Genomic DNA, 13,063 nt, shown 5'->3' with positions numbered 1-13,063 from the left:
GGGAAAGAGGGGAGGAAAAGATTCATGCCCGGTGCTCAGAGATTATTATGCTTGTAAAAGCAATGATGATGATGAAGGAGGAAACAAAAAGTCAGTGTAACTGGTGGCTCACCTGGCCTTTTACAGCTTGGCCTTTCCTGTCTACAGGGGAGGTCACATAGATTTCTTTCATGTTCTTCAAGTGGGAGTAAAAAATAAATGAGAGACGTCCATCCACGCAGTCGGGGCGATCTGTGCAGAGAAGCAGCAAACACTCAATTTGTGCAGCTTTTCAAGCCTGGCCAACAGCCCATCATCCACTAGCAGCCTCCATGCTACTATCTACTCCTTCTACTCATGCCTGAAAGAACTGTAACCCCCTCTTCCTCGCTGGGTGACACGGGAAAGCAGAAAACACTGGCTGTGGAGAAAGCAGGTCCTACAGGTGAAAAAGGAGAATGGCCACAAGGTGGAGATCAAGTTCAAGAATGGAAGGCAAGGCAGGGCAAGACGTTCAGCTGGAGTCAAGTCCATCCTTGGCACTTCCCTCCCATCCTCGGTCCATTCTACCCCTTGGAGGGTAGAATCAGCTGCAATAGCATCCTGTAATGCACAAAAAAAGGTCACCTATCTCTTCACCATTTCTGCAGTGGGTGCAGAAATAGGAATAGAGCTAAAGAGAAAAAAATATAATCAGGTACAACATTCATATATGTAATTATCTAGAAATAAAGTTGGAGTCCAGCCTAAATCAGGACAGAGGGATAGACTCTGGCCTTGTGAACTCCACTGAAAGACCAGTGCACTCTACTGTTCTTCACAGAGTTGCACTTAATTTACACCAATGAAACTGAGCTGTACATTCAGGTTTTGCAGAAAATAGCTCAGTTTGCAGCTGTAACAGGTCCAGACACATCGGGGCATAAAACAAAATCTTCAGTTTTGCTCCTGCTCCCTCTTTCCTTCTCTTCCAATGGCTCCATTAGGGGGAATTCTTTGCTCTGGATTATTTCAGGAATACCTTCTCCAAAAAAATGTCTTTATATGTGTTCTCTCAGAAATGGGCAACATTAATTAGATCACCATGGGCATGCCAGTGTGGTGTCTAAGATGCCAGGAAAAGGTCACAGCTGGCTGCAGAAGCAGATCAGTCATAAACTAAACACGCTTGGCTATTGCCCTCTGCAGGCTACAACAGCATGAGAGGAAATGAAAGCCTGCAAACAGCACTTTCATAGGGAAAAGTAGACACAGAAGTTGGGTGAGCAGAGAACGTGACAAGCTCAATGTCCATGGGCTGGCTGCTGTGAGTAGTGGGCAAGCTGGAGACAGAGAGGAATGCCACGGAGGAGTACAGCCCCCAGCAGAAACACACCTAGGGCTAGAGAAGCACAAGAGGTAGGAGCAGAAAAGAGCCCAGTACTACCATACCCATATCAATGCTGATGCCTCGCTCAAAAGCTGCAAAAAATTGCTCTCCCTCAAACATCTCCACCATGTCGGATGGCTCAGGTCCTCGATAGCGGTCCTGCAGCTTCTTCAGCACTGGGTCAACCTGACAAGGATGACAACACAGGACCCCATGTTTGGTCTGAAGCACATCTGTCCCCTGACCCGTGTCCCTATGCCCACGATGTTCCTCTCACTCACCTTCAACAGGGAAAGTCCATTTTACGTGGAAAGGATATAAATAAATGCACAAACACCCACCCCCTCCTATCCCAGGTACACTACAGACAAGGAAATGGTGCTCTGAATTTTGTGGCTTCCCTATTTCTCCTCTCAAGTAAAAAGCAGAAAAGCCTATGTGGACTAACAAAGATAGGCCATCCCAAAGCTGCCATTAAAAAAGCATTTTCAGCAACGTCTCTATCCTTTTAACAGGTCAGTAACCTTCAAAGACAGGGAGGGATTTACTTGCTACCTTACGCCTCCTCACAGAATGCCATTAAAAGACATTTTCTCTGCGAAAAGCCACATGCTACAATAGCACACAGCTGAGGACACCAGAAAGCTCATTTTGGCTTTGCAGCCTGTGATCACACCGTCAGACCTGGGGTCTCAGAGGCAGTGCAAGACTCAGCCTAGAGCTGAGGTGTCTATTTTTCTTTCTATTTGTAACACTAAGTCTTCTCTCTGACCCCAACACCATCCCTGGCAGTAATACAGACGCCCCTGAGCCCCAATCTCACTATGAGTGCCATTGCTGCCTCCTCTGGAAAGAATTTTAGCCCAGAACCCAAGATATAAGAAATCCTTACAGATGTTTATGCCCACAGGTCATTTCAATACAGGAGAACAAATAAAGAAAAAAAGGAGCAACCAGACCAAAAGATTATGCAGAGAGTTGGATACATAGCCCAGTTCTGGCAGTCTGATAAAATAACCCTCACCTCACCGAGCTGCACTGTCTGTCAAAGTACACGCTCTACAAACACAGATGCACACTTACTTTGCTAACATCTGAAGCAACACTGCTGAGGGCAGAGGCGGCAGAAGAGAATGCGTGAGCGCTTCCCATCTTCTTCCCATCTCCTTTCGTACAAAGTCAGCCAGATTAGCTCAAACTAATAGCATAAACTAACCTGATGTTGCACTGAAGCAGATTAAGGAGGGCTCATCTATTCTTGTTCCACTGCTTGAACTGTAAACGGCAAGGAACATCGTAAAGGGTACCACTTCTAACCACTCCAGCTGAAACCAAAGCAGTGCTTCTGCCCACACTACTAGCCCATGTCAGATAAGTGACGTGTTAACTTTAGTATCTTTCACTGAAGTTTAAGCCAACATGTTTTGCCTCATGTTTGCTGGATGCTAACCGCACGCACGTGGCCAGTTACTGGGGCTCAGCTGATTTTAGCAGCCCAGTCCTCAAGGTTCACAGGGGAGGAAATCACTGCATGGCATCCACCACTGCATAGAATGAGTTTTCCTTCTTCCCCCAGCTCCCAGCGAGCCGGTATCACACTACCAACACAACGTGGTGACAGCATACCCCAGCCATGACCCTGGGGCAGTGAACAGGACCATTTGGTGCACTGCTGCCATTACATCCTACAAAGGGAGGCCCAGGAAGCTCAGGAGCAAGGCAATGCAACCCAGATCAGACCTTGTGCTTGGGGACACACTGTAGCAGGACTTGCTCGGGGTCCTTCTTCCTCTGCAGAGCAATGAAGTTCACTTGGTACATTCGCAGCCGCTCATAGACTTTCTTGGCAAGGCCTCCAATGTAGGTCTTGGTGGTGTACCACAGCCAGTACCTGGCAGACAAGGAATTAAGAAAAAGGAGGGATCCTGCCTAGGAAGAGAAGCCAGTGTCACACCTAGGAGACTGTAAAAAATGATGGGTGGAGACAAAGTGCTAAGCTGGGTCCGACTTGCAAAGGGAAAAGGGAACAGGTAGCATGGGTGGAGACAAAGTGCTAAGCTGGGTCTGACTTGCAAAGGGAAAAGGGAACAGGGAGGATTAATGGCATGACCCCTGGTCAGAGTCTGGGAAAAGCAAGGCAGAGGAATATCCCATCTTTTTCTCAGGACTAATCCTGCACTTACCAGGAGAAGTGGGTGACTTCAAACACTGCATAAAGATGGGTGAATTCCAGGACCACCTGACTGGTAATGTCATCCCAGGTTTGGCCCTCCAGGTCGCCATGGAGAAGATGCAGCCGTGACCGATCCAAATTTAGCCCTAAAGACAATAATGACCAAGAGATGCTATATGCAGCAGAAGCCTTTATTCACAGCTTTACAAACCCAGCCACGGTTCTGGGTGATTCACTTTTTAAAAGCACCAAATTAAGGCTTATGGCCTTCTCTTCAGCATCCAGGACTGAACTTTGGTCAAAGAAGAGCAGCAGTAAAAGGATGAGGCTGCCCCTGTGCTTCCAGGATATTCTGGCAGAATATGGAGACTTAAACTGATAGTGTGCTGATTTCCACCAACAGATTCATTAGACAATTCCCATCACCAATATCTAGGGTTATTAATTAAGTTCTATCTCTTTCTAAACGTACATCCCACAGACTTTTCAATCCTGATGCCCTTCAGACATACAAATACGAGGTAGTGTTACAATGAAGGCCAAGCCGCATCCAAAAAGATTTTACTTCTTCACAAGAAAGCCAGGAAAGGTCAAAGAAAATAGGAATTAGGAGACACAGGGTACTCAGCATGCAAACAGAGGAATCCCTGGCAAGGCTAAGGTTGTTTATAGCAGTATTCAGAGTGGGAGATGGCTTAGTGTATGATCGTACACTTTTAATTGCAGTGGCTCAGCACCTGATTCATGAGCAAGGAAGTAAGACAGAAGGCAGACCCCTGGAGGCAGCATCTTCATTACCTGCTTCAAGCTATTGCCAATCATGAATCAAAGCCCTTTAACAAAGCACCTCCTCAGTTGGCAGGAGTGCCTCTCCAACCTGTCATACCAAACCCAGCAGTCTAAATACACATGCAGTTTGACAGAGAAATCCATTTGCCAAGGCCATTCTCTCAGCTTGTGCTGCTGGTCTGTGAAGCCCAGCGCTGGTCTGCTGGACCTAAACTACCTTCAGCTCCCGCCACCCCGCACCACCACTCACTCAGCAGACACGCCTTGCTGTTCCTGCAGGAAAAGCAGCAAGCTTTATTATTAACAGGAGAGGCAAACAAAATTCCCAGCTTGCCATTCATGGTTTTCCACATATGGCGTTTCTCGTTGTCAATTTTGGGAATAAACTGACCTGTGACGCCGGGCGGGAGGGGCAGCTGAATTCTCACTGGCCTGAGAAAATCCACCAGGGAGTCCTGGCAGAGGCAGAGCAGGGGACTGGCTCTGCACCCTGCATCAGCCGTGATTTCCTCTATCTCTTCTGCAGAGACTGGCAGCACCTGGACGTGGAAGACAACACGGTGAGCGGAGCAGTCAGGCACCCAAATTCCCACATCGCTCACTCAGTTCGCCCCAGCACCCAGCAGGCAAATGCTGCTCTTGGCTCAGGGCCCGATGAGAAATGGAAGCACAGTGAACCTTGGCTGAAGTCTGCTCTAATACTGGTGTCAACCTGGCAAGCTGGGACAGACCAAGGTATTACAATAGCATTTAGCAATGCTAAATTGATGATTGTAATGATCTAGAAACTCTACAGAACAATTAATTTTCGATCCGCACAAATAATCCCCCCCCCAATTTCACTCACTGAGCTGTTCTGCCAGGCTCGGTATGTTTTGCAAGGGAACAAGAGGCAAAATCTCCTTGTGTTCTCTTCACAGCAGCTACCTGCTGATCTGCCGGAGGCAGCATTGGCTGAGCGGCGAGGAGATCCCCTTCCCACGCAGGGCAGCTTGAAGCACAGCCCATTTTGCAGGCAGGGAAGAAGACAGAAGGTGATCTGAGATGGGTCAGCCCATGAAGCATCCATGTCAGGCATGAATTACCCTAGGGCGGACATCTCACCTTCGGCTCCCCTACTTGGCATGGGACAACAGCTTGCACTAGGGCTTACCAAAGCTTGTTTTTTAAAGCATGCCTACCTGCAGCTTGACACTGCGCGTCTCCTCAGTGACTCCAGGAGGAAAGGTGACTTTGATGTTTGGATCCACACTGGAAAAGAGCAATGTCCCCTCTGTTGGCACTTTGCATTCATTTTGCACAAGTCGAGACACAACGAGGAACCAAGAGAAGTGAAGGACACTACAGTGAGCCACATGCTTCTGTAACAGAAGACAGGGAAGCAGATAAAACACACAGGCATATAACATAATACAATAAAGGCAGGAAAATAAGTGCCAGTAACAGCCGAGCAGATGAAAGCACTACAATAGGGATGAAGCATGGCAGGCAGCAACTCATCACCTTCAGGAGACAGACCTCCATGAGAGCGGAAACCTGGAGCTGAAATCTGCTACATTTTATAGCAGCTGGTCAAAACACAGCTCATGAGATGTTTCAAATGGGCTTGCTCTCGGCTGGGCAAAACCAAAGAGGAAAACAGGAACGATGTGTGTCACTGGTCACTCCAATCTGCTTACCTTTGATTTTCTCTTCTGCTCCACTCTTGTTCTCAGATCACTCCAGCTCTGCCCACTGAAGGTCCGAACTACCACCTCACGCTGGTGAAGGGTTTGAGGGGAGGCGTATGGCATCCAGATCTGCACCTCCTGGCAAAAAAGCATTCCCGTGGGACACCAATAGAAAGGATAAAACCAAGCCTAGCTCTGCTCTGTTGCTTCCTAACAAGAACGGGGAGGGCGAAGCACGGCCTATATGCAGGGAGTGGAGGAGGAGATAGGAACCTGCCCTGTCCTGCAGCCTGCAGGGAGGTGACAGGAGATGTCAGGTCCGCTAGGTAGTGTGACGGTAGGAAAAGTTTAGCAGCTTGTGGGCAGAAAGGGCAAAGCAAATTTTACACTGAGTTGCTGTCAGCCATGATGGGGCTGGTGGTGTAAGTACTCACCAGCTGGAACGAAAACCACACAATCAGACTTTTAGGGAAGGATGCGAACCATTCTCCTTGCAGGCTAAGGCCAAATGCTGGAACAGCACTTACCCTCTGGCACAGGAGGAGGGTTGTGAGTGAGGAAGGTTATAGGCCAGCTCAAGCAGGAGCAGTGGGGAAGGCAAAGGAGCCAGACCAGCACAGTGCCGGAGAAGCTTTCTGTGTCCTTTCTGAGTCTTTGCAGCAGGGCTTCTTTGAAAGTCCTGCAGCTACTTAAAAGCAGCAGTGATAGGGGTAGCTGTCTCAGAAGTCCCAAAAGACTCTCTCAGAAGACTCTGCCGAGCTACTGCAGGTGGTGGCCTGGATGTGTCCTCACCTGCTGGAATTTCACCCCATGAGGCTGCAGCTCCAGGACTCTGCTTAGCAGGACATCATGGTGTCTCAGCTTTACCCACTGAGGGTCCGGTGCGAGGGTTCGGAAGTAGATCTGCAGAGGGTCAGAGGCAGCCCCAGGTGGAAAGTAGAAATGGATGCCACAGGCCAGGACCACTTTGCAGCCTTCAGAGGTGACAATAAAGCTTCCAGAAGAAATGCATGAATGTATGATACCGTGCAATGACTTCAGCCCTCCAAAAATCAAGAGAAGAATCTCCTACCTTGTGTTTGACTGGCCTACTGAGGCCATAAGCTCCTATACACACGTGCAATACCCACCATCCACCAATCTTGTCTCGGACCTTGTTACACCACTGAAATATAAGTTCTTAATAACAGAGGCTTACCTGTCCTCTCCTGATGCAAGGAAGAGTCTTCGTAGCCTTCTGGCACTGGATTCATCTGCGGCAATAAGAAGGTTTGGGTAGGAGGAGGAGACAGAGGTTACTTAAATCAGGGTAGACAAGAAAGGCTGAACTTGCATTTCAGTTTTGGCTTAACCCTAATCTGACAGAAGTCGCTAATGGAACCCTGCTCACACTGCAGCAGGCTTCAGATCAAGCAGCAGCAGGAGGACGGGAAGAGGCCTAAGGGTCCCAAGACGCACTGGAAATGCTGACTCTCCCCCAGGAAAACTCAGCAGCAGGGAAAATTAGAAAATATTTCAATCTACCACTCCTGCAGCTCTGAGGGCCATGTTTGATTGCCGGGGGCCACCCCTGGAATTAGCACTTGCTCTTGTGAACGTAAGCACCATTGGGAAACCCTGCTCAGATTCCTGCTCATTCATCACCTTCATCTTGGACAAAGAGCTGCTCCTCTGAGCCGCAGGAAAGCAGGAGGTAACTGCACAGCAGAATGACCTCTTATTGCTCTCTGTGCTTCTAGCATGAGCCACCACAGCCTTAGGGCCATGCAGCAAGTCCAAGAACTGGTGCTCACCTCTGCTAAAAAGGCTGGGCCCCTTTAGGGATCTCTCCTGATCCGTTTCCTGTGAATCCCATTTTCACTTCCACTTCCAAAACCTTTCCTAGCAAGCCCAATTCCAGGGACCACCGAGCCCTTCAGACCGGGCTTGGCCTCGTAAAAACAGAACTAGTACTGTCTGTAACCTTACAACCTAATAACTATTCCAGACAAATAAATAATGATCTGATTCCCCCCTGCTTGTCTTCTCTAATCCAAACCCATCCACGCCACGCTGGGCTGAGTGAGGGAAGAGCTGGGCAGAACCCACAGCAGCAGAAGCCTTGCAATTACCAGCCTGCGGGGATGGCTCAGTTTCTCCTAAGGGATTGCCTCGGAGGTGCACGAATGGTGAGGTCTGGATCTCGGGGGGGACGGCACGGAGGCAATTGTTCTGCAGATCAAGTCTGGACAAGTTGGGCAGGCTGGCAAGCGAGGCAGGGACCGTCACCAGGAGGTTGCTGTGGAGCTGCAGAGGTGTGGAGATGCACCTGCCGCAGAGACTTCAAATTGGCTGCAGGTTAGAACAAGTGACCCCCCATCCATGCTGTTAATTGCATTGCACATCAGCTCTAACCCCCCCGCCGCTCTCCTCATCACATGTACACACGCACAATAAGGGAAAAGCACAAGAGCCCAACATCTCTTTAGGTCACAAAATAAAGGGGTCCAGGGAGTTAGCTGAGAGGCAACGCAGCCTCCTCTGTCCTCTGCTTTTCAGCACCCAGTGACAAGTATGGATGTAAGATGCTTCCGCAATAGCATCAATGACAACCCCAGGCACAAGGTAACACAGGACCCAAGAGCTGGGAAGCTGGGCAGCAGAAGTCAGAGCCTGGTTCCGCACCGGACAGTGTGATTTCAAGCCCAGATTTGCATCCCATTAAACCCCAGCTCTTCTGTTTCCAGTCCTGGGTGCTACCCAAAACCAGCCAGGCTAGATCCTCGGCTATTGTAAATTGTATTGAAATCTTAGCAGTCTTGCTGATCCACAGAAGCAGAAAGCGTGGTCCAGAGTCGTTAACACTCAAAGGGACTGACTGAACCAAGCATGTTTCTTCTGGATATCCCTTCCATTTGGCTCTAACATAACAGATGGTTTGTGCTAACAACTCTGAGGACAGAGACCAAGGGCCTCAGGAGTCTGAGGAGTCTACAGACTGTACCAAAAGGTCAGCAAGCTCATGTCCTTCTTTTCCCCTAGAAAATACTTACCTAAGGAGTCTGGGATACTCAACAAGCGATTCCCAGAGAGATCCAGCTCTGTGCAGTTGTGCAGATTCCCAACTTCTTCGGGGAGGAATTCCAAAGCATTTTCCGAGAGATCCAGGTCCTGCAGCACTGTCAGCTCCCCAATGCTCTGAGGTAAGTCCTTCAGCTGATTTTTCATAGCAGAGAAGAAAGTCAGCTTGCTCAGAGAGCCAAAGTCCTCAGGGAGTGCCACCAGGCTGTTGTGGCTCACCAGGAGCGCACGGAGGCTGGGGAGGTGGAGGATGCAGCTGGGCAAGGTGGAGAGGCTGTTGAAGCTGAGATCCAGGTGGGTGAGACACCTCAGGTTCCCAACATCTGGTGGCAAGCTTGTCAGGGAGCCATGCTGACACGAGCCAAATTCATCCCTGGCGTGGCCACCTGGGTGCGGAGGGAAGTGGAGGAAGAGGTCAATATGCTACAGGGATACCTCACCAGCCTCACGTGAGACTCCTTAGCACAGAGACCCAGAAGATAGGGAGTTACTGATCACAATGAGCAGCACTGATTACAAAGTACTCATAAAGAAGTGGGTTTTCTGGTCCTTGCCTCAGTTTCCTGATCAGTGAAAGGGATATAATGGTGAAGACCTGTTATGAAATCAAGAGATGCCACAGTCAACCAGTAGAGCTCTGCTAAACGCATCTGGAGTCGAAGCTCAGAAAGAGCCAGGCCACTCCACACACCTACCACCCTTCAGCAGGGTGGCCCATACCCCTCCAAGCCTCCCACTCTCCTTCCCCACCTCTTCCCCACCAGCACCAGTGGCCAACACACAACACTTTATGGATAAGGAGACACTCCTCGCTCTCCAGGCTTTGCCCACGCTGTTGAGGGACAAACAGCCCTGAGGACTGAGATCTGCCCTTGCAAGACTGGAAAGCAGACATGAGGAAAGCAGTGAAAATGTGGAAAAAAAAGCAGGTAATTCAGTATTGTGTAGGCCAGACAGTGCAGAGGGGGAAGGATACAAGTCCCTTACTCAAACTGGAGAAGGGCTGCACCCATGGAAAATAAGTCAAGCAAACAACAAAACTTCCAAAACTCTCCATTTCTTCATCGTTTCCTACTCTCCCTCCACTATTGTTTATTTGTATACACATACAGCAGAGGGCACCAAACATTTTTTTATGCTGCATAATGGTAAAAAATGAGAACAATCAAACTGACGACACATTGCACTTTGTACATAAGAAAATCTTAGCAAACTATTTTACTGCACTTCAGGATGCTCAGGGTGTGTGTACATCTTGCAAATCAAGCCTGATAAAAGGTATTGCCATTATCCTCACCTTACTAAAGGGGGAAAAGGCAAATGAAATTATTCATGTGAGAAATCTGTGGCAGATATAGAAACGAACCTCAATCTTTTCAGTTGCCAGCTAGAACCCTGAATTCTGGCCACAAACTCCCCCTTTTTTCTCTCATTTCTTTTTAAAATTCCCCCTCCCAAAAAGCAAATGATTCAGTCTGATACAGAAATTATACCTTTTATATTAAGATCCTCCTACAATAAAGAGATGAGAAAGTCAAAGAATGATCTAATATTTATGGGTCTAACAGTTATTACAGTTTGCCACATGTACACCCTGAGTCATACTTGTGACAAAATGTTGAGCAGCCTCTTCTGGTCTGTCTTGAACTCTGCTAAACCTATGCTCACTGACACTAAGCAAGGATTAAGCTAGGATTGAATCAGATGGAAATGCAGCAAAGACAGCTCGTTATACTCCCAAAAATGAAAGAGGGGCTGAACATTTACCAAAAAACCCAACGCCTTTCAATCCCCCTCTCCTTGCATAACTGTGCAAAAAATGCTTTTCTTCTACAGGATGGCTAAAGAAAATGTTGCAGCATCAACCCAACCAGACTCCAAAAACTGGTCCCCAGGCAGCTGTAGAAACAAAGGAAGGAAATAAGAGCCTAGAAGCCATATCTTGTTGAAATCTGCATGCAGCTCTGAGCAAGGCTAAGAGCCAAAGCTGTAGTAAGGGGCACTAGAACAAAACAATTCCAAGGGCAGTTTGTCCTGCAGATGTGGAGAGAAGGATAAAAAACAAAAGCTGAGCCTAGAAAAGTTGGATGGTGATGGACCCAGGAATTTACCTTTGAGCACCAGGGATTTCAGGTGCTTCAGATGAGGAAGGATGCCCAGCGTGGTGCCAAGGAGGCGATCGTTGCTACTGAGCCGGAGGAACTCCACCTGGACCACCTCTCCCCGTCGCCCCTCGAACAGCTGGAGGAACCGGCGGCAGCCGTCAGGATAAACATCCAGATTCAGCCTGTTGTCTGCAAGGCAGGAACCAGCTAGCGCAGGAGCCCCCGAAGTCCCCTCCCCGCACTCGTCCCCAGGCTCCAGCAGCTCTGCCATCTTCTACGTCTCGTCCACGAGGTCTAGACATGCTCTGACTTGCCAGGCAGGCACCACGAGGCAGCCGGGATGAGGAGGAGGAGGAAAGATGGCTCTGAAAGAGAACACAAGTGCACGATGAAGGCCTCCTGCCCCAGCCCAGAGCGTCTGGAAACAGCTTATAATCACAGCAAGAGGGCAGGAGGGATTACACGTGTGTTACTGAAAGCTTTGTGGGCACAGAGCACAGAAATGCAGGGTGACGAATGCCACGGAGGCTTCTCCTCCTAGGGAAAACCTCTGAGTTTTCCCAGCGGACATCTCGGCAGGGAATGGAGCAATTATCCACCATCAGAATAAACAGCAATATTAACTTTAAAAAATATAAATGTAAATGCCTATGCCTTATGCAGATTTCAAAGTGCCTTAGCGGGAAGCTTTACAAGGGGAGGGGGAAACCAGGGCAGGGAGAGCCGAGCCAGGAGCAGAGCCCAGAGGCTGCTCGCAGGCTGCAACGGGTCCTCGTTGAACCCCGTTGTGAAACCGGGTGCCAACGGGATAAAAGTGAGGGTAGATGAAAACGGTCAAAGGGCAGCAGAGCAAACGTGGCAGAGCCAGGGCAGGGGTTAGAAAAGGCACGCCCATGGCACAGGAGCACTGGACTGCGCAGTGGGACTGGAGCTCTTGCAGATTTGCCTCCACAGGGATGCTCTAACACAGCAAACCAGGCACGAAGCCACGGCTGGCTACTTACCAGCTAGTCCTTGTTTCCTCCCCTCACAGCACCCTCCACAGATAAAGAGAAAGGGGAAAAGTAGCTACCACATAGTGCATGCTAAGAAGGATTTAAACCTAAAGGAGCAGAGCTATGAAATTTGAACAAATTAATTATTCCTCTGCCTTCTTAGTGTGAAGAAGCCTTCATCTATCTAGGACTTTCAAAATCAGCCACTATCATCATAGCACACTGGTAGTGCAAAGATGAGCAGAGGCACCACACTTGTTTTTATATCAGTAGTCACATACTTCCAAGTCTCACGTTTCCTGCTCTTTCCACTGCCTGTATCTTTTGCAACTCCTCCTGAGCTTGGCAATTAGACTAGCTTATGGTGTGAATATCAGGAGTTCTTTTTAAACCCTGCCATGGACCAAAGAGCCAAATAGAAGTTTCTTCTGAGTGAGTGATGCAGAACTACAAAAATACTTGTAACGGCTTCAACGTCCAAGGCCAGCAGAAGCAAGCTAATGTCCCTGCAACACCCCGAGAAGCAGTGCTTTTTACTGTTAAGCTGTGGGACATGGCAGCACTGATGTTCCCAAGGCACAGTCTGGGGGGAGGCGTCACACCCGGCTCCCTGAAAGAGCAGAAACCTTACGGACACATAAGGACAGGAAGAATAGGTAAATGGAAACTATTGCTTTAGTAAAAAGGTAAGCATTTTTTACAAAAAGGCTGTACGCAACACTTACACAGCTCTCTTACAGATATGCGTAAGCAAAAAGCCCATCTGCTATAGCTTTGAAAAGCTGTTGCTGGTGAAGGAACCAGAGGGCAGCTCTGAACTGGCCAGGCTGGAGAGGCTCGGAGACCACAAAGGCAGCCACAGGCGTGTGTGCGGGACACGGGCAGACACCCGTGCGCACACCCACACCCGCCCCGGGCTGTCC

At 48.9% G+C, this 13,063-nt stretch overlaps 1 protein-coding gene across 1 annotated transcript in view; it reads right to left on the bottom strand.

Moving 5' to 3' along the window:
- PIDD1 (p53-induced death domain protein 1) overlaps positions 1-11,416 on the bottom strand; it is a 13,962-nt gene extending 2,546 nt beyond the window's left edge. Inside the window, 13 exon segments of the mRNA XM_009573262.1 lie at positions 113-231; positions 1,411-1,534; positions 3,089-3,239; positions 3,532-3,667; positions 4,702-4,849; positions 5,492-5,671; positions 5,990-6,118; positions 6,773-6,974; positions 7,179-7,233; positions 8,092-8,281; positions 8,283-8,311; positions 9,013-9,426; positions 11,152-11,416. Of these exon segments, the coding sequence (XP_009571557.1) occupies positions 113-231; positions 1,411-1,534; positions 3,089-3,239; positions 3,532-3,667; positions 4,702-4,849; positions 5,492-5,671; positions 5,990-6,118; positions 6,773-6,974; positions 7,179-7,233; positions 8,092-8,281; positions 8,283-8,311; positions 9,013-9,426; positions 11,152-11,416 (2,142 nt within the window).
- Positions 11,417-13,063: the final 1,647 nt, after the last annotated feature.

This window comes from Fulmarus glacialis, unplaced genomic scaffold (assembly GCF_000690835.1).
Source record: "Fulmarus glacialis isolate BGI_N327 unplaced genomic scaffold, ASM69083v1 scaffold42, whole genome shotgun sequence".
Taxonomy (NCBI): domain Eukaryota; kingdom Metazoa; phylum Chordata; class Aves; order Procellariiformes; family Procellariidae; genus Fulmarus; species Fulmarus glacialis.
Note: the sequence above shows the minus strand (reverse complement) of the source record. Positions and strands in the feature narration are given on the sequence as shown.